Here is a 21,061-nt window from a genome sequence, read left to right as displayed (position 1 = left end):
ACGTGTGAACTATTTATATAAATCACAATCAATCGGAAAGAGGACACGGGCCTCACATTTCTTCAAGTAGGCAACGGGACGGGGGAACTCGAAGAAATAACTGAAGAACGTGGAAAGTCTATAACAACACATTACTCACGTAACTCGTCTAGTGAATTTGTTATATAAATGATTCAGGTTTAACTAAATTAATTTAAGTTAACGATAATAAATAGAACAAGAACAATGTTATAACTTTAATGGATTTAATGTAATTTATCTGATTCTAATATTACAAATGAGCAAATTATTTTTATGAAAAAAAATAATAATTTACGCCATATAATTTTTAAAATGATACAATTTACCTTTGTCTAGGGGGATAAATTGTTCATTTTAAAAAACATAGGAATATAAATTGTTGTATTTTAAAAAATACAAAAGGATAAATTATTAAATTTTTTTATAAAAAAATTATTTCTCATTTATAATATCATAATAAGAACTGCTTGCATTTTTCCCTAACTTCAATATTCTTTCAAAATAAACATGAATACTTAATAGCTTCAACATATCTAGCTACTACCAACATCATGATTTTGCAGCGTTGGATCGTATATACTTTCCCTCTGTTATCCTTGTCGATTTTAGAAAATAAAATCCATACCAACAGACAGTAATTGTTAGGAATGACTAACAAGAAGTCCAAGTCTCTTGTCTTATTTTTAGCTAATTAACCAACAAATCCTCTTTTATTCTATTATATCCGTTGGATTAAGGATTGGATAAGTCCAATTGATTTTATCTGCTTAGTCATGGCTCTATAAATAGGCATGAGTTCTCCTTCATTTACACACCAAAAATTTGAGAGCTCTCCTCTTCTAGCTCATTTCTCTTCTTTCACTTCTGAGTTTTATATTTTGTTCGTTGTTTCAAGCTTTCTTCCACGAGTACGCGTGTAAGAAAGTAATAGCTGTGTTAACCTTGGGGAGCGATCGGTTTATACTATCTGCACCACAGTAGTACCGAAATTTCGCTTTCAAGGCAGTGGTTTTTCCACGGCACAGTCTTTCAATTTTCCAACAGTTGAAAGCGAAATTATAGTATCAAGTACATCAACATCAGATTGCCAAAGAATTGAAAGACATTTTATTATTTTGAGATCATATTTTGGCGTTTGGTTCTCTGCTGATTTGGTTTTTGTTATCTGCAGTCAGAGATTTTGCGAATGATGATTAATACATGACCATTGGTATTATGCGCTTAATAATGCTATTCTTTCCGTGCTTAGGGCATTAACGTATTGGTTAAAGTAATTTTGTAATCTAGGAGAAGTTTTATGTATGCCCCGTGCAATGTGTGTTGGCCTGATGTTTTTCGATTTTTGGTTTCGGAAATTTGACGTCTTAGTGTATTAAATTTAGAGGACTGCGATCAATTGTTTTGCTGTGGGGAATAATGTGCTTTTATGGTGTATTATTGTTAAAGATGGAGAATATCTGTAGTTGGTACTAATTTGCTGTGAATGGAAGTGTTTGATTAAATGTGGACAGAAATATAACTATTTTCGGCCAGCACATGTGGAGTAAAAAATTGGAAATAAAATTGTTTGTAGCAATGGATTAAGGGATGATCAACACGTATAGTTTACACAATTTTTGGTAGTGGGATCTCTATAAATATGGGAGAAAGAATTTTGTGGTTTAACTTTCCTTAATTGCCATTATATCCAAATGTAAGACGTGTTCTAATGAGAAGGGATACAATGTGGTTGAACCATTGTTTTTATCCAGCAGATGAGCATGATGATATCCATGGCCAGACATTTATTTGAATAAGTTGATGAAATTAGTCGATGTAGAAAAGTTTTGACCCGGTGATGTGCAAATTTCCAGCTTTCATTACTTATAAACTCAATTTCAGTATATGGGCACAAAGTCCAAATATCTAATTTGCACTGAGTTGTATTATTCCATAAACTAGATTTTTTCTATTTCCTTTCTGTTTATCAGAGATTACTATGCTTTAATTTATTTCATGATTTAAGGTCTTTCATCGTACCTCCATTGTTTATTTCATATTTGCTCACTGTCAATTTCTTACAAGCTACTTCGAACGTAATCTTAAGGTGTGTTAGCCTCGTGAACATGATCTAATTCTCTAGACTAATTTATTCTAACTTTGGGCTTGGTGGGGGTTCAGGGCTTTGGGTATGATAGCATGTAATTTGGCCTCTCTATTGGGAGTAAGTTTGTTGCAATATTGCTTCCCATTCAACATGTTTGCCTATCATCTTCTTGAATTTGCTGGTGAAAGTCGCACACTTTTTCTTATATAGCAGCTCTTCCTTTTAAATAGGACCAGATACAGAACTATTTTACATTGCCTCCCGAAACTCGGAAACTCAAGAACTTCAAGGGCCCCGTTGTTTACAGTGTTTAGTGGTTATTTTTACTTCCTTACACTTAATTCTTATCCTCTTTTTGCACTGCCTTTGTCTGCAATGTATTTTAGGCGACAACATTTTGCTGTTGGTTTTGCGCCCAATTTTCTTGTTTCCTTTATAAGGAATACGTATTTACTTTTTGGTGGAAACGCCTGGTTCTTTGATATGTTTGGAATTTTAGTTGCCAGTTGAATCTTTTGAAAGAAATATATCAATGGAAGGTTCAAATTTGTGGAAGATATGCTGACTGTTGGGTGGTTGTATTCCAAGGTTTGATACTTATTGAGATTATTCCATGTCATTTTCAAGTGTGATTTTGCAGATGAAGCTCTAATCTATGCTTTTGGTCTTTGATTGAGGTTAAGCGATCACAATCCTGGGACATATATGATGCCCACATGTTAGAGTTATCACTTAAACCCAAATAATATTCTGAACACTGGAGGTTGGTGTCTTTTATGAGGAGCTGAATACGGGTGCAGCTCCTCAGCTGTGTTGTCATGTGCATGCTGTAGCATATTAACAGTCCCTTGTCACCTAATGGTGCAAGGGGTTAACATGGTTTATGGTAGGCATCATCCAACAGTTGTGGCAGATATTGTCTTACATTTCTTGCCAGTCTTTTGGTCTTAGACTAATGATGTGGGGAAGCAATGCTAGGAGGGATAACTGTGAAGAGATAACATATGCATTTCACAGGGTCAGCCCTATCGGCTTGTGGTGATAAAGCGAGAAATATTTTTTACATGGAATGGACTTAGCACAAATGTTTTAGTGGAGAGGCGAAGCGGGAGTAATGCTGACACGCTGGGATCTACTGAGTTTGTCTATGTCTCCCCTCTCTACTTGTGTTTTAATGTGCATGTGAATTTCCTAAGATGCACTGCCGTTTTTCTTGTCGGTCATCATATACTTTTGTCAACAGAACTTTGCAAAGAATGGAATATGGTAATGACCATATAAATCCATAGCCCTGTGTTTGGGTGGTCCGAATAAGGACTTGATGGATAACTCTGACTCTGTTCAGAAAGATAGTCTCATAGCTCAGTTGTTGAGTGGTCTATAGACTTGATGAAGCTATCTGTGTTGAGTGTGGAGGTGGGCCGCCTTCTATGAAAGAAAAATGAAAGTTCTTTCTAGAGCACTCATTTGAACCCAAGGTATAAGCGCATGGCCATTAATAGGCTCGGAATTTTATTGCGGAACAGCGAACACTAAGGAATTCATACGTGATTGTGGGGGTCTCAATTTGAGCTATCGAAAGTTCAAGAGTCATATCACTCTCGTTAGCCAAATTGATTGCCTCACTTCACTACGCATTAATTCAATCGAAAGATATTAATGCTTAAGTATATCTATTCCTTCACTCAGAAATCATGTTCTTCTTCTATATTAGTCATTTGTGGGTGATTGTTAGGAATGACTAATAAGAAGTCTAAGTCCCTTGCCTTATTTTTAGCTAATTAACCAACAAATCCTCTTTTATTCTATTATATCCGTTGGATTAAGGATTGGATAAGTCCAATTGATTTTATCTACTTAGTCATGGCTCTATAAATAGGCATGAGTTCTCCTTCATTTACACACCAAAAATTGGAGAGCTCTCCTCTTCTAGCTCATTTCTCTTCTTTCACTTCTGAGTTTTATATTTTGTTCGTTGTTTCAAGCTTTCTTCCACGAGTGCGCGTGTAAGAAAGTAATAGCTGTGTTAACCTTGGGGAGCGATCGGTTTATACTATATGCACCACGGTAGTACCGAAATTTCGCTTTCAAGGCAGTGGTTTTTCCACGGCACAATCTTTCAATTTTTCAACAGTAATAACAGCCAAAAATGAAATCCATACCTATAGATATAGGAAGAGCAGAAATTGGTAACAAAAGCTAGCAGTAATTAAGTGTTCCCAAGGTCATATTCTTCAGCAGCTAGCTTTGTTTTAGGTATTGAGAGCAAGTGGCTCGGCGTACCTCTCAATATTTTTTATGAGCACACTATAAAAAAATCATTATTGAACAATATTAGTAATTATGGTTAAAACTCGTGTTAAATAATTATTATTATTAATTATGGTTAAATAAAAACGATGCAATGTTGAGTTTCATGTAATCAAAACAACAGAAATGCAAAAACAGAATCATTCTAGAGAGGATATGTTTTTCTATTTTCTGTAAGAGATTCATCATCTAAAATGAAGGTGTACAAGGAAATTAAATGCACAATGGGCGTAACCTCCCCAACTAATCTAACACACTTTGTTACGCAAAAGACAAAAAAAGCTATTACAGAGAATCTATCCTGTATCCAAAATAACCGCCGCTGTGATAGTAGTGACCTCAGTATCAACAACCTCATGACGTGTAGTTGGAAACATGAATTCAGGATGCGTGAGCTCGTGCACGACCTCATGATGATTGGTCTGGTGTTCAACCTGGGAGGAGGTCGAACTCTCAACAGGCTTCCCCACAAGTTGGACGTGGCTTGAACGAGAACAACACCAACTCGAAAAGCATGGTGGTGAAGGTAGAAATAGGAAGGATCTTTGTAAACAAATCAGCGAGCTGCAGCGAACTTCGCACAAACGTCGGTGAAATGAAGCCCTCTTTCTAGGTATCGTGAACTAAATGACAATCCAATTTGATGTGCTTAGTTCGCTCATGAAACACAGGGTTGTCCAAAATGTGTAGGGCTACCTTGTTATCATAGAAAAGATCGATGGGCAAAGAAGCGGTAAGGCCAAGATCGGCAAGGATGTATGTGAACCACTGCAGTTTGCAGACAGTGGTAGCAAGACTGCGACAACAGTTGACTTGAGGACAGTAACCTGTTTCTTAGTTTTCTAGGATACCAAGGCTGGTCCAAGGAATATACAAAAAACAGTGAGTGAGCGCCTCGAGTCTAGGCAGGAGGCCCAATCCGTGTCACAGTAGGACTTCAATACCAAGGAATTATGCGAAGGAAAGAACAGTCCTTTTGACGGACGCCCTTTCAGGTAGCGAATTACATGAAGAGCAGCACGCCAGTGAGAGTCGCAGGGATGTGTGAGAAATTGGCTGAGTTGCTGAACAGAATATGAGATGTTTGGGCAAGTAAAACCCAGGTACAGTAGGCGTCCCACAAGACATTTATATGTATCAGGGTTAAGAAGCAGCTTATCAGTTTTAGATCGCAGCTTCAAGCCCTGAGGAAGATGTGTGGAAGCTGACTTAGCTTGAGTCAGACCTGTGTCGCGGATGACATCCAGAACATACTTTGTCTGTGAAACATCAGACCATTCGTACTGCGAGTAATTTCTAGACCAAGAAAGTAGCGAGCATTACCAATATTCTTGATAGTGAACAAGCCGTAGAGGTATTCTTTCACCTCTTGAATTCCTGACAGAGAAGGGCTAGTGAGTAATATGTCATCCACATAAGCTAACAGTGCCATCGGCCCTGTAGGAGTATGCTTGACGAAGAGACAATGATCATGGGCCGATTGATTGAAATCATAGGCGGTGAGACAAAAGGTTAATTCCACATTCCATTGATGAGACGCCTGTTTAAGTCCGTACAATGACCTCCAATTTATAGACCAGGTGAGGGGCCAAATGTATCCCTCAGGTGGAGTCATATAAATGTTTTCGTCCAAATGCCCGTGCAAAAAGACATTATTGATGTCGAGTTGCTGTAGAGGCCATGCGCAAACTGCGGTTGCAGCAAGAGACACTCGCACTACTCTTCATCGGTCTGCTAGGAATATATATTTGTGTATTTTTACTTAAAAAAAAAAAATGTTTCATTCATTATTTTTTTTTTCTTAAAAAATGAAAAGAAAGAAATGATAAGGAAAATGGAACAGAATAGATTGAATTCGTCAACCGCCATCTTTTTGCGCCCAAGAGTTTCATTTACAAATGTTATTCATAAGTAGAAAATGAGATCCATACAAACAGATTGCAGTAAGAACAGAAACTTGCAGTGAACCTTAATACTAATTAACCTCTGAAAAATTCTTCAAATGTTCTCCCATAATCGTATTCTTCAATCGCTGAAGTTTTGTTTAGATCTTGAAAGTTAAACCAGAGCCGTCGAACTTGCTCGCCATGAGGTCCTTAACACGTTCAGCCATTGCAGGAGTAAGATGATTGATCCAATCTCCGACTTCTCCCTTCCTGAAGAATGAACTGTTTTTCAGTACCTCAAGGATGTATCCATTCTTGTTCACCTCCAAATTCCTAAGATTTTCGAAGCTACATAGCCTTGAGATTTGATCCACGACACCTTGTTTTTCTTCCTCGGGTGAAAATGGGGACCCGATGAATTCAGCAATCTTCTTGACATGAGGCGTGATATCCTCTTTCAGATCCTCGTACCTCAGAAACAACACTTTCTGAGGATTCTTCAAGCCAGCATTCCAGTATCCAAGAATATGGTCCCAGAAGGGCCCGAAAAGATAAATTCCCTGGCAAAACAAGTCGAAAGCCGCGTCTATATCGAGTGGCACTGCGTCTTTTTCTATCTTGTTTTCGAGCAAGAAATTGCGTTGTGAAACGAACAGATCCAAAGGATTTCTGCAGATGTAGATAATTTTACACTCGGATTCACGGATGGAATCAGGAAGGATTTTGAAAGGCATGTGTGTTGCGAAAATTCTTGGACTAGGGAGGTCTTGGAGATTTGGATTTTCTTGGAACAAATAAAGATTGGCCTCGAGGAAGGGCACAACTGTGTGAGGATTGGAAGTGAGTAAAGGGCTTTGGTCAATGGAGATAACGTTGCGATTGGCTATGGAAAACAGAAGCGCTTTCAACCAGGTGGTTCCTGATTTTGGGATGGATGTCAATATGATGTCGGAATCTTTTGCTTTGAAGTACTTTTGAGCGGACAATATTGGTCGGAGTACGATTTCTGACAACCAGAATCCATCGTATTTAACGAGCCGACGGCCATCCCAGTTCGTCTGTTGTTCAAGTGTTTGGAGCAACTCCTGGAGCTCATTTGAAACTTCTTTCTTCTCCATTTGAATGATGAATGTATTCTGAAAAATTCAAGTACGTACTACTCTTTTATAGACTACTCTACAGTCTCTACATGTGCTTTGTTTCATATCAGGATTTTTGGAGTGTTACACAAGATAAAGTGTTGGGTAGTGTACCGGATGAATCATGGATTATTAATAAAAAGCACATGGCCTAGATTATTTTTTTCTGCTATGTCAACGCTCAATTTTATATGCTAAGTTGTATATTTATTATTCCACAAGCATAGCAACCGGATTATTTTTCTAATTGTAAGTTTAAATAAACAAAAACATATATTTAAATATAAACTTGTACGTTTTTAATTTGAGTGTGTGCCTTTGCATACTTGTAAACTTTTTAATGCTAACCTATTTATTGAACTAATATATCATAATTTGTAATATTGCATAAGCATTGAGTATAACATTAATCAATTAATAACTCATAAAATAAAATAACGAAAAGCAAATTCAGAAATTGTTCAATATAACAACACTAAAACAAAGAACTGAAGATGAACAAGTTTACATTAACTAGGTGATAATAAGGATGTACATTCATAACTTTCGTGGGATCGATCTAACGGCATTTAAATAAAACGATCTGCATGTTTAGAATAAGTGGGTGATCCAAATGAATTATCTCTTTTAGAAATTCATAGAAGTTACTGTCCGTATCTATATATGATGAGCATTTGACACACACCCCACACTTCACAGTTGACTTGTCTATACTGAGATGTTCAGTGTGGAAATTGTAACCATTCACAAAGTAAGTTTGGAATGCTGTGACTTTAGCTATAGAACCTCAATAATGCAACTTTAACAGCTTGTTGTCTGTGTAATTCAATTCTGATTTCACCTATATTGCAAATATTAGAGAAATCATATATTGATGACTGACAGTTGTGACACAATTCATAAAGCACAACTTATACAATATTTGAACCAATCCTTGAACTGAGTAGCTACTAGCTCCTCAATATTAGGGTCCTTCGAGTGGTGGTGCTAGTATAATTCATTCAGAAAGGACCTGTATGTAAAATTTAGAATACATATCAATGCATGGGCTAAAAGTTTGAAAATAACAATAATTTATAAACTATTGGTATCTTTTTTAGTTCTTTTACGGAGCAAAAGATTTGCATCTTTCTTAGACTTCTAGTTCACCCAATTTCTTCAAAATAGACCTTTTTCAGGTCGTTGGATTCCTCTAGGCATAAAACTTTTTCAAGTTATGAATGTTCCATGGTTTGGACAGATCCTTGCCTTCCATATCTTGGAGAGCAAACGTTCCTTTCCTCTTTACTTCTACGACCTTGTAAGGACCCTCCTACGTAGGGTCCAGGTTCCCTACATGCTTGGATACTTCAACTTTCTTCAAAACGAGGTCGCCCACCTGAAAATCTTGGGCTTCACCCTTCGGTTGTATTTTTAGTCATCAGGCTCTATTGCAGTATTTTGGTATAAGTGCGATCCCTGCATTCTTCGACCACACTGAGATCAAAGGATCTTGCCCGAGCATTTTCTTGTGGATCATACTGACTCATCCTCACCTTCTCTTTTCCTATCTCTACCGGTATGATCGCCTCACTACCATATACCAAGCCAAAATGGGTCTCTCCTGTAGATGACCTTAGCGTGGTTCTATAAGCCCATAGCACGCCTGGTAACTTCTCGACCCATGATCCTTTAGTTCCCTCTAATTGAGTCTTCAAGTGTTGCAATGAAATCCTATTCGTTACTTTGACCTGTCCGTTCGCTTGAGGGTTCCTAACTGCAGTGAAATTTTGCTGGATTTTGAACTCCTTGCACCATGATACGATCTTCTTCCCTTGAAACTGAGCTCCATTGTCTGACACCAACACTCTTGGAATGCCAAACCTGCAAATTATGTTTTTCGAAATGAAATTAATTACCTTTTTTTCAGAGATCTTTGCTAATGCTTCTGCCTCCACCATTTGGCAAAATATTCCACAGCCACAATTAGGAACTTCTTTTGGGCCGCTGCTTGTGGGAAAGGACCTAAGATGTCGATTCCCCATTGATCAAAAGGACACACGACCTTGAGAGCTTCAAGTGGAGTCGCTGGTGACTGCAACAAACCTGCAAACTTCTTCCAGTTCTCACATTTCTTCGTGAACTCTTTTGCGTCCTCCACCATGGTGGGCCAATAGTATCCTTGCCTTAAAATCTTCTAGGCCAACGACCTTCCCCCTGAGTAATTCCCACAGCTTCCATTCTGATGACCATGGGATCATTTTGGGCCTCCGATCCCGAGCTTAAATCTTTATTTCCAGAAACGAAGTCCTCTTGAGGTTCCACACACAATACTTGTCCTCCCCGCCTGTATCTACAATGCCTCGCATACCTCTTACGAGCTCTTGATGAGTTTCCACCTGTAGGACCTCCCGATATGGTATGGATGACTCCTTTGGTGGGCGCATTATCGCGAGGCTCATTCCTGCCTGGATCGTCTTTTCAGCCTCGATCTCTACTCCGCGATCTACTTCTATTTCCTGGTTCGCTTCTTTTCTCGATTAAATTCTTAAAGTAACTCCGCCTAATCAGCCTCTCGATTTCGTCCTTTAATTGGAAGCACTCCTCAGTGTCGTGGCCTTTGTCTTTATGGAACTTGCAATATTTGCTAGAAAATTTTTTAGTAGGGGTATCCCGTGTTTTACCTGGCCATTGAAGAAGTCCTTCCTTCTCTACCATTAACATGGCTTTCTCCCTAGTAGTATTCAATGGAGTATATCTGTGATATTTAGGTTATTAATGTACTCGTCTTTCTCGATCTTTTTCAGATCGGTTCTTGCCTTCTTTCGATTGCTCTCCTCTCTTCATGCGACCCTAGTCCCTGGTCGACTCGCTGTCCTTCATCTCGTTGATTTCTTCCTCATCGATAACAACACTGGTCCTCATCGCGTTGATTTCTTCCTCGCGTTGGAAAAAAAAATTATTATTGTCTACATTTTTAATGATTATGGATTAAAAATTATGGTAAATATAAATTATTAGTCATGATTAAATAAAATCAATGATAAAATTCAAATTATGTACAAAGAAAAATATTTTTGTCATAATTCTTAGCTATGACAATAGCAAATGTTTTAACGACACTAAAAAAATGACGACAACATCACTGCGTGATTGTGATTATTCTTAATTATATTAATAATTAGCCATTTTAAAAGTTAAATTTCTTCCTGTGACCAGACAAACTGATTCAGAAGATTTTGCAATTAACAAGAAATAAGAAATAAAAATCACATGCATTATTAATGAAAACCACATGATGGCCAGCTGGCCTAGATGATTTATTTTCTGGTATGTCAACGCTCAATTTTATATGCTAAGTTGTATATTTATTATTCCACAAGCATAGCAAGCGGAATATTTTTCTAATTGTAAGTTTAAATAAACAAAAAAATATATTTAAATATAAAATTGTACGTTTTTAATTTGAGTGTGTGCCTTTGCATACTCGTAAACTTTTTAATGCTAACCTATTTATTGAACTAATATATCATAATTTGTAATATCGCATAAGCATTGAGTATAACATTAATTAATTAATAACTCATAAAATAAAATAACGAAAAGAAAATTCAGAAATTGTTCAATATAACAACACTAAAACAAAGAATTGAAGATGAACATGTTTACGTTAACTAGGTGATAATAAGGATGTACATTCATAACTTTCGTGGGATCGGTCCAACGGTATTTAAATAAAACGATCTGCATGTTTAGAATAAGTGGGTGATCCAAATGAATTATCGCTTTTAGAAACCCATAAAAGTTATTGTCTGTGTCTATATATGTTGAGCATTTGACACACACACCCACAGTTCATAGTTGACTTGTCTATACTGTGATGTTCAGTGTGGAAATTATAACCATTCACAAAGTAAGTTTGGAATGTTGTGACTTTAACTATAGAACCCAAATAATGCAACTTTAATTGCTTGTTGTCCGTGTAATTCAATTTTGATTTCACCTATATGGAAAATATTAGAGAAATCATATATTGAGGACTGATAGCTGTGACACAATTCATAAAGCACAACTTATACGATGTTTGAACCAATCCTTGAACTGAGTAGCTACTAGCTCCTCAATATTGGGGTCCTTCAGTGGTGGTGCTCGTATAATTCATTCAAAAAGACCTGTATGTAAAATTTAGAATACATATAGATTCGTAGGTTAAAAGTTTGAAAATAACAATAATTTATAACCTATTGGTATCTTTATACTTACTCGTACTATAGCGTGACTATCTTACAATTGCACAAGATGTACATCTCAATTATGTGACTCTCTGAGCCGCTGAGCGACCTCTTCTTTGAGGCACCACATGCTTGGCCAAGTAGTTGAAAATAAATCATTAGATACGATTGTCGTTCATACAGAGCTCGTCATTTCTGCATGGCATGTTCTGTGTGCAAAGAATATGTGGCTCAAAGTATTTAGAAGTGAATAGACTAATTTCTTATACAAGGTAAGCATCTACAATTGATGCCTCAACGTGTACTTTATTTTTTACCTTCATCTTCAAGTCGCGAAGAAATCTAATAAATGAATATTTAGTAGAACACATATAACACTGAAACTATTTTAAAAAATTAGAATAACTCATGTATTTACCTCTCAAAAGGGCACATCCAGCTGCATTTTACGGGCCCATCCACACATGCTTAATATAACAAGTGAACAATTAGGTGTTCCATTAAGTTGAAAAAAGCTGGAGGAAATATTTTCTCGAGGTCGCACAAAATGGTGGCGATACCAGCTTCAAATCTTGTACTTTGTTTACATAGAGCGGTGTCGAACATAGAATCTAGAATACGAGGTTGACCTCTGTCAACGCATTCCACACAAGCTCACGAAGTATTTCATGGAAGGCAATCGGGATCAGCTTGTGCATGAATACGTGACAATCATGACTCTTCATGTCGTAAAGCTTCAGCTTATTCATGTCAACATACTGGGCCAAATTAGATTCATAATAATTAGGAAACTTAAGATGACTAATCCATTCACATATCCTCCTCTCTGCTCCTTGGTCAGGGTATATACGACTTTAAGCATCCGGTTCAACCTCCTTTTATCCACCTCAAGCTCTGGTCAATTACATATGATCTTACAGAAACATGCAAATAAGATATCCAACTATATGGCCATTAATGCTGATGATTTCCATTACCAAATATCTTGTTTTGATAGTAGTCAACATTGTGTGGATCTTGGGTCTTGGAGTTGCAGTTGTTAGAAGTGGCAACTGTCCAGCATACCATGTAAGCATGCCAGTTATGCCATTTATCACCAAAAACAGGACCCTTCAGATTATGTGGCAGACTGTTACAGTGATGAGACTTATAGAAGAGTATATAAACCTACTATAGAAATGAGCCATGTGGGCTTGTGGTCAGAGTCTTGCATAATTCCTCCTCTACCACCCAACTTTGGAAGGGGTGCAGGGAAGCCTGCAAAGGCAAGAAGAAGAGAGTGATGAGCCTACACTGAAGAACAAAAAGAAAAGAAAGAGGAAGCAAGTACTGAAACTTAGAAGACATCACCACAGTTTATTAGAGAACATGTGAGGAACTTGGGCAGAATACAACCAAGTGTCCAAAAAGAGTATCACTTGCAACACAAGAGGTGCCTAAAAAATTAGTAATAATGTTTTGCCATTGTAATCTTTATCTTCTAATTACAGTTTCAAACTTCCCTTTTGCAGATGACTGAAGCAACAATCAATATGGAAGCCACACGTGTTAACATAGAAGGCACAAGTGTTAAAGTAAGAAACCCTGGTTTATAATGATAATAACATTGATTTTCTATTTTAATTACTTTTGCATTGATATAATAGGCTGGCAAGAGGAAAGCACAAGAAATGCAGTTAACATCATTGAGAAAAATGGATACCTCAACTGTAAGTTTAAGTTGCTTCTTTTTTTTTTGAAGTTTTTCCAAGCTAGTTCAATGCATGCATTAATTTGGTTTTTGCTTTCCACGGGAAACACAAGGTGCTAACATTCTTCCACCTTTGCAACCAGAAGAAGACCCCATCCTTGAATCCACTGTTGAACCCTGTATCATACAAATGGAATCTCAAGCTGCAACAGCTCCAGTGTACAAGCAAGGTCCATCAATGTATCAACACCTGCAACAGTCAGACCAGCACTTAACCTTATAACCCAGGGTCCAAATTCGAGCACCTCCACCTATGATTGGCATCCATGGGTTACCAGTTTTTCCTACCACATCAAGAGCACCACATGGAAACCGTAATCCAACAATAAGATAAGGAGGATAAAAGATTTTAGATTGAAGCCAGCTTAGTTCATCAGATATACAAATATCTTTAATAGTTATTGCTCATTTTGTGCTTAAAATCTTTTGTAGTAATTGTTATATACTGTTCACAGCTCCTTTTGTTTTTTGAAGTTTGAATTTTACACCTATGTTTGCAGAATGAATTTATATTTGGAAATGAAGAGTACACTCATTGTGAACCTTATGTCATCGGTGAAATGAATTTAGTTTCATTGTGAACTTGTTGATTCGGTAAATTGAAATTTTTTTTAGTATTAATTCTTGTTTTCTAGGTTGTTTAGTTCCAATTTTTCTAGATGTTCAGTTCTAGTTTTTCTAGGCTATTTAGTTCCAGTCTTGAAGGGGTTTTTAGTTCTTTCCAGGCTTTTTATTCCCAGATTTTTCAGTAAAAAATATTTACATCCATAAATAAAAAATCAAGTACTCCCATAACCAAAACATATACAAACAGTAATACTTGTACATTACCAAATTTCATTCCGAATTAAAAGAACAAGTACACTTGTACATTCGATGATTGCAAAGGATTGTTTCCTTCTAATACAAAAGCAGCAAGAAAAAAAAATCTATCTACCTACCTATTTTCACAACCAACATAGAATCATCCAAAGCAAAGGTAAGACAACAAGATTTCTTTTGTTTTTCTGTTTCGCTTTCTCAAAGTTCAATCTCTAATTCCATGCCATTTATCCTCAGAAAACTTGGAATAATGGCCCTAGCCCTTTGAAAAATTGGAGATCGTTCCATGCAAAAAACCTACACCCTCCTCTCTACCAAAAACCATCAGATCCAGTTTCCAACCCAACAAACATAATAGTTTAAGAGAAACTCCAACCCAAATTGGGTTTTCTTACCTTGTAGTAATTCCTGCAGGAGTGAAACCTTCTTCATGGGTTCTCGTTCGTCCATGCCATACGCATCACCACGGGCGTTCCACAGTAGCACTCATGTGAACTTGTAACAGTGGACATTGAAGGAATTTTAATGAAGGGGGCGAGCAAGATGCATAGGATTCTTCATTTGGGGATGGGGCTTCTCTTATAAATCAATACATGTGGAATCTGTTTATTTTCCCTCTCATTCCACATCAGCGTGTAATGTGGCCATTCATGCCACATCAATTTTTTTCTCTTTTGAAAAATCGTAAAAACTGCTAACTCAACTTCATATAGCCAATAATATCTCACCCCTAATTTCAAAGTCCACATGGGTTCCACGTGGAATTTTTCGGCAAGCTGGATAAATATTCGATGAAAAAGGTTTCAAAATTGAGCAATTAAAAATGGTAAAGGACCATTTCCTTACCCTAGGAAGTTAAAGGACTAAAATGAGAAATGACTATAGTTAGAGGACCAAAATTGCACTTAATCCTTTATTTTATATATAAATTCAGTTTTTTTTTCACGAATTTAGTCTGTGAATAGATCTCATTTATGATCTTGTAATTATAGGTCGTTAGCACAAAAATTGCCAACAAGCAACTAAATTTTCAAAACAAAATGACCTATGTGAGATGTTCAGAACTAAACTGATAAAAAAAAGTGACTAAATGTGTAAATGGAGTAGGACCAATAGTACTAATAACCTGTAGTTTCAGAACTAAAAATGTAATTTTGCCTGATCTACTTGCTTTTTCCTACCTAGTTATGTTTGAATGTATTAAAGCTACAATAAAGGGATAAAGAAAACTTTAGTCCTTTATCTTTGTCAAGGATTAATTTTGGTCCTCTAACTTTGACAATATTAGATTTAGTCATTTATCTATTAATTTAGCGTAAATATGGTCCTTCAACCTATTTTATGACCATTTTACCCTTTCAAAGGAAATAGCTTCATAATCTATTTTCATGCTCTTAAAACGGCCCAACATGCTTTTAAAATAAATTAAGACCCCATAAATTCGTACCTTGCTTTGACCACTCTATTTTTGAGTTTTTCAAGTCCTCGGTTTTACGGACTTCTTCCAACCACATTACCGTAACAGATGGTTCGTAGGCACTTGGCTCATTCAATTACAAAACAGCACAGCCCTATTTCGTTTCCTACCTTAGGGCGTAAAAGGGACTCCAATACAGAGACTTAATAGAATTTTGGACAAGAAGATTGAACAAAAGCCTAACTTTTATTGAAGAAATATAGAAAATATTACATAGATATTATTCCTCCGTTGGAGGAGACAACTGTTTAGCCTCTCATATTAGAGGACTTGACTCGTTGGGGAAACACCCATAAACTGAAAGATTAAAATACTACAAAAGATTGAAAAGACTTAGAATTCTAATGCTTTGAAGACTAGGAGAACTTTTCTGATAATCCCCTTCTGCTTCATTGCCTCTTTATTTATAGGCGTCCGCCAACTTCAAATTCGGACTCCAAACTTATTTTTGATGACGTTATTGCATTCGTCATCATCTTGTCTCTTTCGAATAACGTCACTGCGTTCGTCATTGCCTCGTCCTTTCCAGATGTTGGTCATAAGGGCTTGTCGGTCAAGTGATTTCCAGCTGGCTTTCTTGCTTTGCTGATTGTTGGCCTTTGTCGTTTTCTGCCGACAGTCTTATCCATGTTTTTTTACAATTTTTAAATTTTACTTCTTTTGTAAAACCATTCATTAGTAAAAAAGTTGAATGAGAATTCCTGTTTACCCATAAATTGATTATTACTCGCTTATATATCGCAGGTCAAATAATTTTTTTCTAAACAAAATATTCTTATAAAGGTGAAAGATATATCGCCCCACACGAATTTACGTGTGAAGATGTGTAAAGGTTAGTTTTGCCAAAGAAGATTTGTATAACCTGTGTCAATGAGGGTAAACATAAATTTTTATATAATTTTTTTTATAGATATCAATAAATTCGATAAATTTTGGCTAATAATGATATTTATTTTCTTTTAGGAGAGGAATTAGTAATTCCATCCCAAAAAACATGGTATTAGCTATCTCTATGAGCTTGGAAATGATATTTTTTTTTTTTTTTTACAAAATTATCCTTGTCATGATCACATTATACAAGGTATTAATATTTCTGGGGCATATCTTACTGAGGGTGACTCTTTTCATTAATTTCAAATATCATTTTGAATTAATAACAAAATACTGGGACAAAATATTGATTCATTGGTTTTGATATTTAATTCTAATTTTTATAAATTCAAAATATTTCTTCTATCAAGTATTGAGATATAATTATAAATGTATTGTGATTAAATAGATTAGTTGATTTGATTGTTTAAATTAATATAATTTTTTTTTCGGCAAAAAATACTGTCTATGTGGATTCGATCAATAAAATTTTCTCATACATTTTTCTTAATAACATATAAGATATTTTATTAATGGCTTATAATCTTTTATAAGTATTTTATAAAATTATTATTTTTATACAATGCATTCAACATATTTATATATATATATATATATATATATATCAAAGTGCAAACTTGTCATAAAAGTTATTATATTCCATCACTAAATTTATTTTTAATGATCAATCATATGAATGAAATCAATTAAATAAATTACAATTTTATTGTCTTCTAATGTTTTGTATATACCAATTACAGAATGGTATTCAAATATGATTTTTTTATATATCAATCACATCCTAAATGTAATTATGCAAATTACAAGAATTGATCCATAATTATACCAAATTTTTAGAGGAAAACAATGTAATTATCTCCATATTTTTCTTTGATTTCACTGTGCCTCGTGTACTAGTTTCAGTTACAGGAACAATGGAGTCAATATATCATTTATGGGAAAAACACAATATTAATCTGTAACTTATGAGTGGTGACATTTTTAGTTTTGTACGAATTGATTTTTGTAATTTAGTTCTGTAACTTTAAAAATTTGACAATTTTAATCCTTTTTCGGCCAATTTGGCAGGAATATCCCATGTGATGTGCACATGACTCAATTAAATTGTATTTTTTGTCTTGTAATTTAGGGAACATTGATATTTTCAATCCTATAACTTAGAGGAGTTAGTATTTTTTGTCCTGCATGAATTTATTTGCAGGACTAGAAATGCAACTTCCGGCAGAATTAGCCAAAAAATGATTAAAATTGTCAAAATTATAAAATTACAGAACTAAATTACGAAAATGAATATATATAGAATTAAAAATACCACTCCTTAAATTAAAAGACTAAAATTACAATTTTCTATATTATTTTTCAACAACCGTGTTTTTGTGTGAGGTGAAGAGTCTTATGTTCAGTTTTTCCTCTTTTCTTGGATGAGCAGAAAATGAAATCCATACAAATTTTACATTTCAGTAAAGAAAAGAAGCTGGAAATAAAAACTACTATTAATGTGATACGAACCAGAATCTTAAACTTCAGCACCTGATCTTTTCATCACATCTTGAAAACCAAACCGGAGCCCTGGAACTTGGTCTCCGTCAGGTTCTTGACGCGTTCAGCCATTGCCGGAGTCAGATGATTGACCCAATCTCCAACTTCTCCCTTCCTGAAGAATGAACTGTTTTTTATTGACCCAATAAAATAGCCACTCTTGTTCACCTCCAAATTCTTAAGATTTTCAAAGCTACATAGCCTTGAGATTTGTTCTATCATACCCTGGTTTTCTTCCTCCGCCGAAAACGGGAACCCGATGAATTCAGCAATCTTCTTTATATGGGACGAAATATCCTGTTTCAGATCCTCGTACTTTAGAAACAACACTTTCTGAGGATTCTTCAAGTGGGCATTCCAGTAGCCAAGCATATGGTCCCAAAAGGGCCCAAAGGGTTGAATTCCCTGGCAAAACATGTCAAAAACCTCGTCTAGTTCAAGTGGAATTGCGTCTTTTTCAATCTTGTTTTGAAGCATGAAATGATAGTGTGAGACGAACTGGTCCAAAGGGTTTCTGCAGATGTAGATAATTCTACATTCAGATTCCCGGATGGAATCAGGAAGGATTTTGAAAGGCATATGAGTCGAGAAAATTCTTGGACGTGGAATGTTTTCCAGCTCAGGATTATCTTGATCCCGGTAAATCGTGTACTCTAGGAAAGGCACAAGTGTGTGAGGATTGTAAGAGAGTAATGGACTTTGATGAATGGAAAAAACATTACGATTGGCTATGGAAAAAGTAAGAGCTTTCAACCAGGTGGTTCCTGATTTAGGCATGGTTGTCAATATTATATCTGTGCCTTCTGCTTTGAAGTGCTTTTGGGAAGTTAATATTGGTCGGAATAACATTACCGGCAACCAAATGCGCTCGTACCTAACGAGGGGACGACTATCCCAACTCTTATGTTGTTCAAGTGTGTGAAGCAGCTCCTGGAGGTCATCCTTCTCAGCGTCCGCAGAAGAACAATTTACGTCTTTTTTCTTCTCCATTTCAACGATGAATGCGTCGGCAGAATATATTGGCTATTGTATGTATATTCTAAAGCCAACTCAACTACTCCTCATAGACTACTCTATATGCACTGTTTTTAAGACTTTGGAGTGGGAATCTTGAAAACATTACAAGATAATTAAGTTTTTGGGCAGTAGTGGTTCATATGCATCACAATTAATCATGCAAGAAAAGTATATGTTTTTATGGATCACGCAAGGAAAGTACAATAACGCATGGACCGATGCAGGGGAGGTGCATCCAAGATTTGTAATTCTTTTTAAGGATTATACAGAATTTTTAATTTTTGTTTGTATTGGCTCCTCAATTTTTGTATTTATTTTTAAAATTATACATATATCTTATTATATATATATATATATTGACCCCCCTTAATTTTGTAATTTTGTTTAACATCATATACATTTATTTTATTTTTATATATTGGTCCCTAATTATTTAGTGGCTTCCAATTTATGCATCTTACCATTTTGACAACCTAAAGTAATGGTGCATATGCTACACTACACCCTTACCCCCTCATAATACACAATCTCATGCTCTTAAGTATGTTTGTATCGAGTATTTTAAAAGAATGTTATTGCACAAATTTTGGAATTTTTTTTTTTGAATGTAAAAGTTGTTATAACAAGTTTTGATTGAAAAAAAATCAAAATAGACTCAAAAGTGACAAAGGAAAGAGAAGGACATAACAGAGTTACCAATGTAAATATAAAAAATGTCTATCTGTTTCACAGTTGCGTCTGTGGCGTTGACGACGAGATCTTCTTATTTCCTCGCCCACATTTTGTATTAGCTTATTTTGTGCCTCATTATCATCACCATTGGGATTAATGTCCAATCGACTTGATGTTGTTGCAGAACTAGACTCCACATTATCACGATATGCACTAATGATAGAAATGGAATTAGTGAAATGTTGTATCTTGGTGTATATGGTTGATTAATGCCAAGGCCAAGGTCAAGATATATTTGTGAAGAATAATCTTATGTTTGGGTTGTCATATATAGAGCTGATTGAAATCAATCATCTTGTGGCGGTTGAGGCATGTAGTAATTTTGAGGCGGTTGTGGCACGTAATAATCTTGAGGTGTATATACTATAACAGGACCAGCTATATTCACCCTAACATCATGACGTTCAACTGAACCAATAGACATTCGGCTAGAACTTCTTCTTTGTCTGTGGGATGTGGTGGGAACAACATTGGATGACAAAGCAATTTGTTGTGACTGATGGGATATAATTTCCTTGATAATATGTAACTTGTATTCGAATATGTCCACCAACTGACTATACCCTTCAATATTTAGTGGTCTCCATTTACACCAAGCTTCAAGGGCATTCACCTCTTCTGCCTGAAGAATGTAAAAAAATAATGAATGTTGTGTTGTAAAAAAAATATTTAAAATAAAGTATGCGATATTATATAACATAGCACAACTTGCACGTCTCCAAGTTGGTACCCGCTTTCCATACGTCTATCACTAGACGACGACACGAAATTTCATGCTATATTGTAGTACCATTCTCAATACCCTCGTTTTGTTTCTCTTTTATCGGAAATAGGTGGCCTTTGTACAACCGTGTCATATCATCTTTGTCATCTACTGATGTATTGTATGTGTTGCAGGTTTTGATTTGTGCCCATATGATTTTTTTGGGAGATCTGATGTGGGCTCATGTCCCGAATATCCGTCGCTTCTGGAATATTCTGTCTCATCCCGAATTGACGAAGGACCAATTTGAGAGGATTTATTTCCACACAAGGTACGTCAGTTATGCTACTAGTTATGCTACACAGAACTACTCAGCAAATATTTTACCGCTCTATACCATTTTTTGAAAAAATATTTTGGAGGTACCCGTGGATTCCATTGATGTACCAATTATAATGTTGCAAAATTTTATGATAA

At 35.8% G+C, this 21,061-nt stretch overlaps 1 protein-coding gene, 1 long non-coding RNA gene and 1 pseudogene across 3 annotated transcripts; all 3 read right to left on the bottom strand.

Annotated features, from left to right (window-relative positions):
* Window positions 1-6,240: 6,240 nt before the first annotated feature.
* Window positions 6,241-7,552, bottom strand: LOC105156018 (cytosolic sulfotransferase 15 pseudogene; annotated as a pseudogene).
* LOC105164728 (cytosolic sulfotransferase 15) lies at window positions 6,241-19,309 on the bottom strand. 2 transcript variants are annotated; one of them, XM_088885885.1, is made up of 2 exons: window positions 18,103-19,305; window positions 6,241-6,573 (listed from the first exon to the last, which is right to left on the bottom strand). In XM_088885885.1, the coding sequence occupies exon 1, from the start codon at window positions 19,120-19,122 to the stop codon at window positions 18,136-18,138; it is 987 nt and encodes a 328-aa protein (XP_088742011.1). In that variant the 5' UTR covers window positions 19,123-19,305; the 3' UTR covers window positions 6,241-6,573; window positions 18,103-18,135. The 2 variants fall into 2 exon arrangements, with proteins under 2 accessions (XP_088742011.1, XP_088742035.1); XM_088885909.1 differs by lacking the exon at window positions 6,241-6,573 and having other exon boundaries at window positions 17,887-18,247; window positions 18,357-19,309.
* On the bottom strand, window positions 8,499-11,578 carry LOC148789306 (uncharacterized). The gene is made up of 2 exons (XR_016067300.1): window positions 10,106-11,578; window positions 8,499-10,007 (listed from the first exon to the last, which is right to left on the bottom strand). It is a non-coding gene; the product is annotated as an uncharacterized LOC148789306 (long non-coding RNA).
* Window positions 19,310-21,061: the final 1,752 nt, after the last annotated feature.

Source organism: Sesamum indicum, linkage group LG1 (assembly GCF_026168435.1).
Source record: "Sesamum indicum cultivar Baizhima isolate 11 linkage group LG1, ASM2616843v1, whole genome shotgun sequence".
NCBI classification, from domain to species: Eukaryota; Viridiplantae; Streptophyta; class Magnoliopsida; order Lamiales; family Pedaliaceae; genus Sesamum; species Sesamum indicum.
The sequence above is the reverse complement of the archived record's forward strand: the minus strand, read 5'-3'. Positions and strand labels throughout refer to the sequence as shown.

What these genes read in the sequence shown, in the direction of transcription:
- LOC105164728 (XM_088885885.1), bottom strand. Translation starts at nt 19,122, where the DNA reads ATGGAGAAGAAAAAAGACGTAAATTGTTCTTCTGCGGACGCTGAGAAG.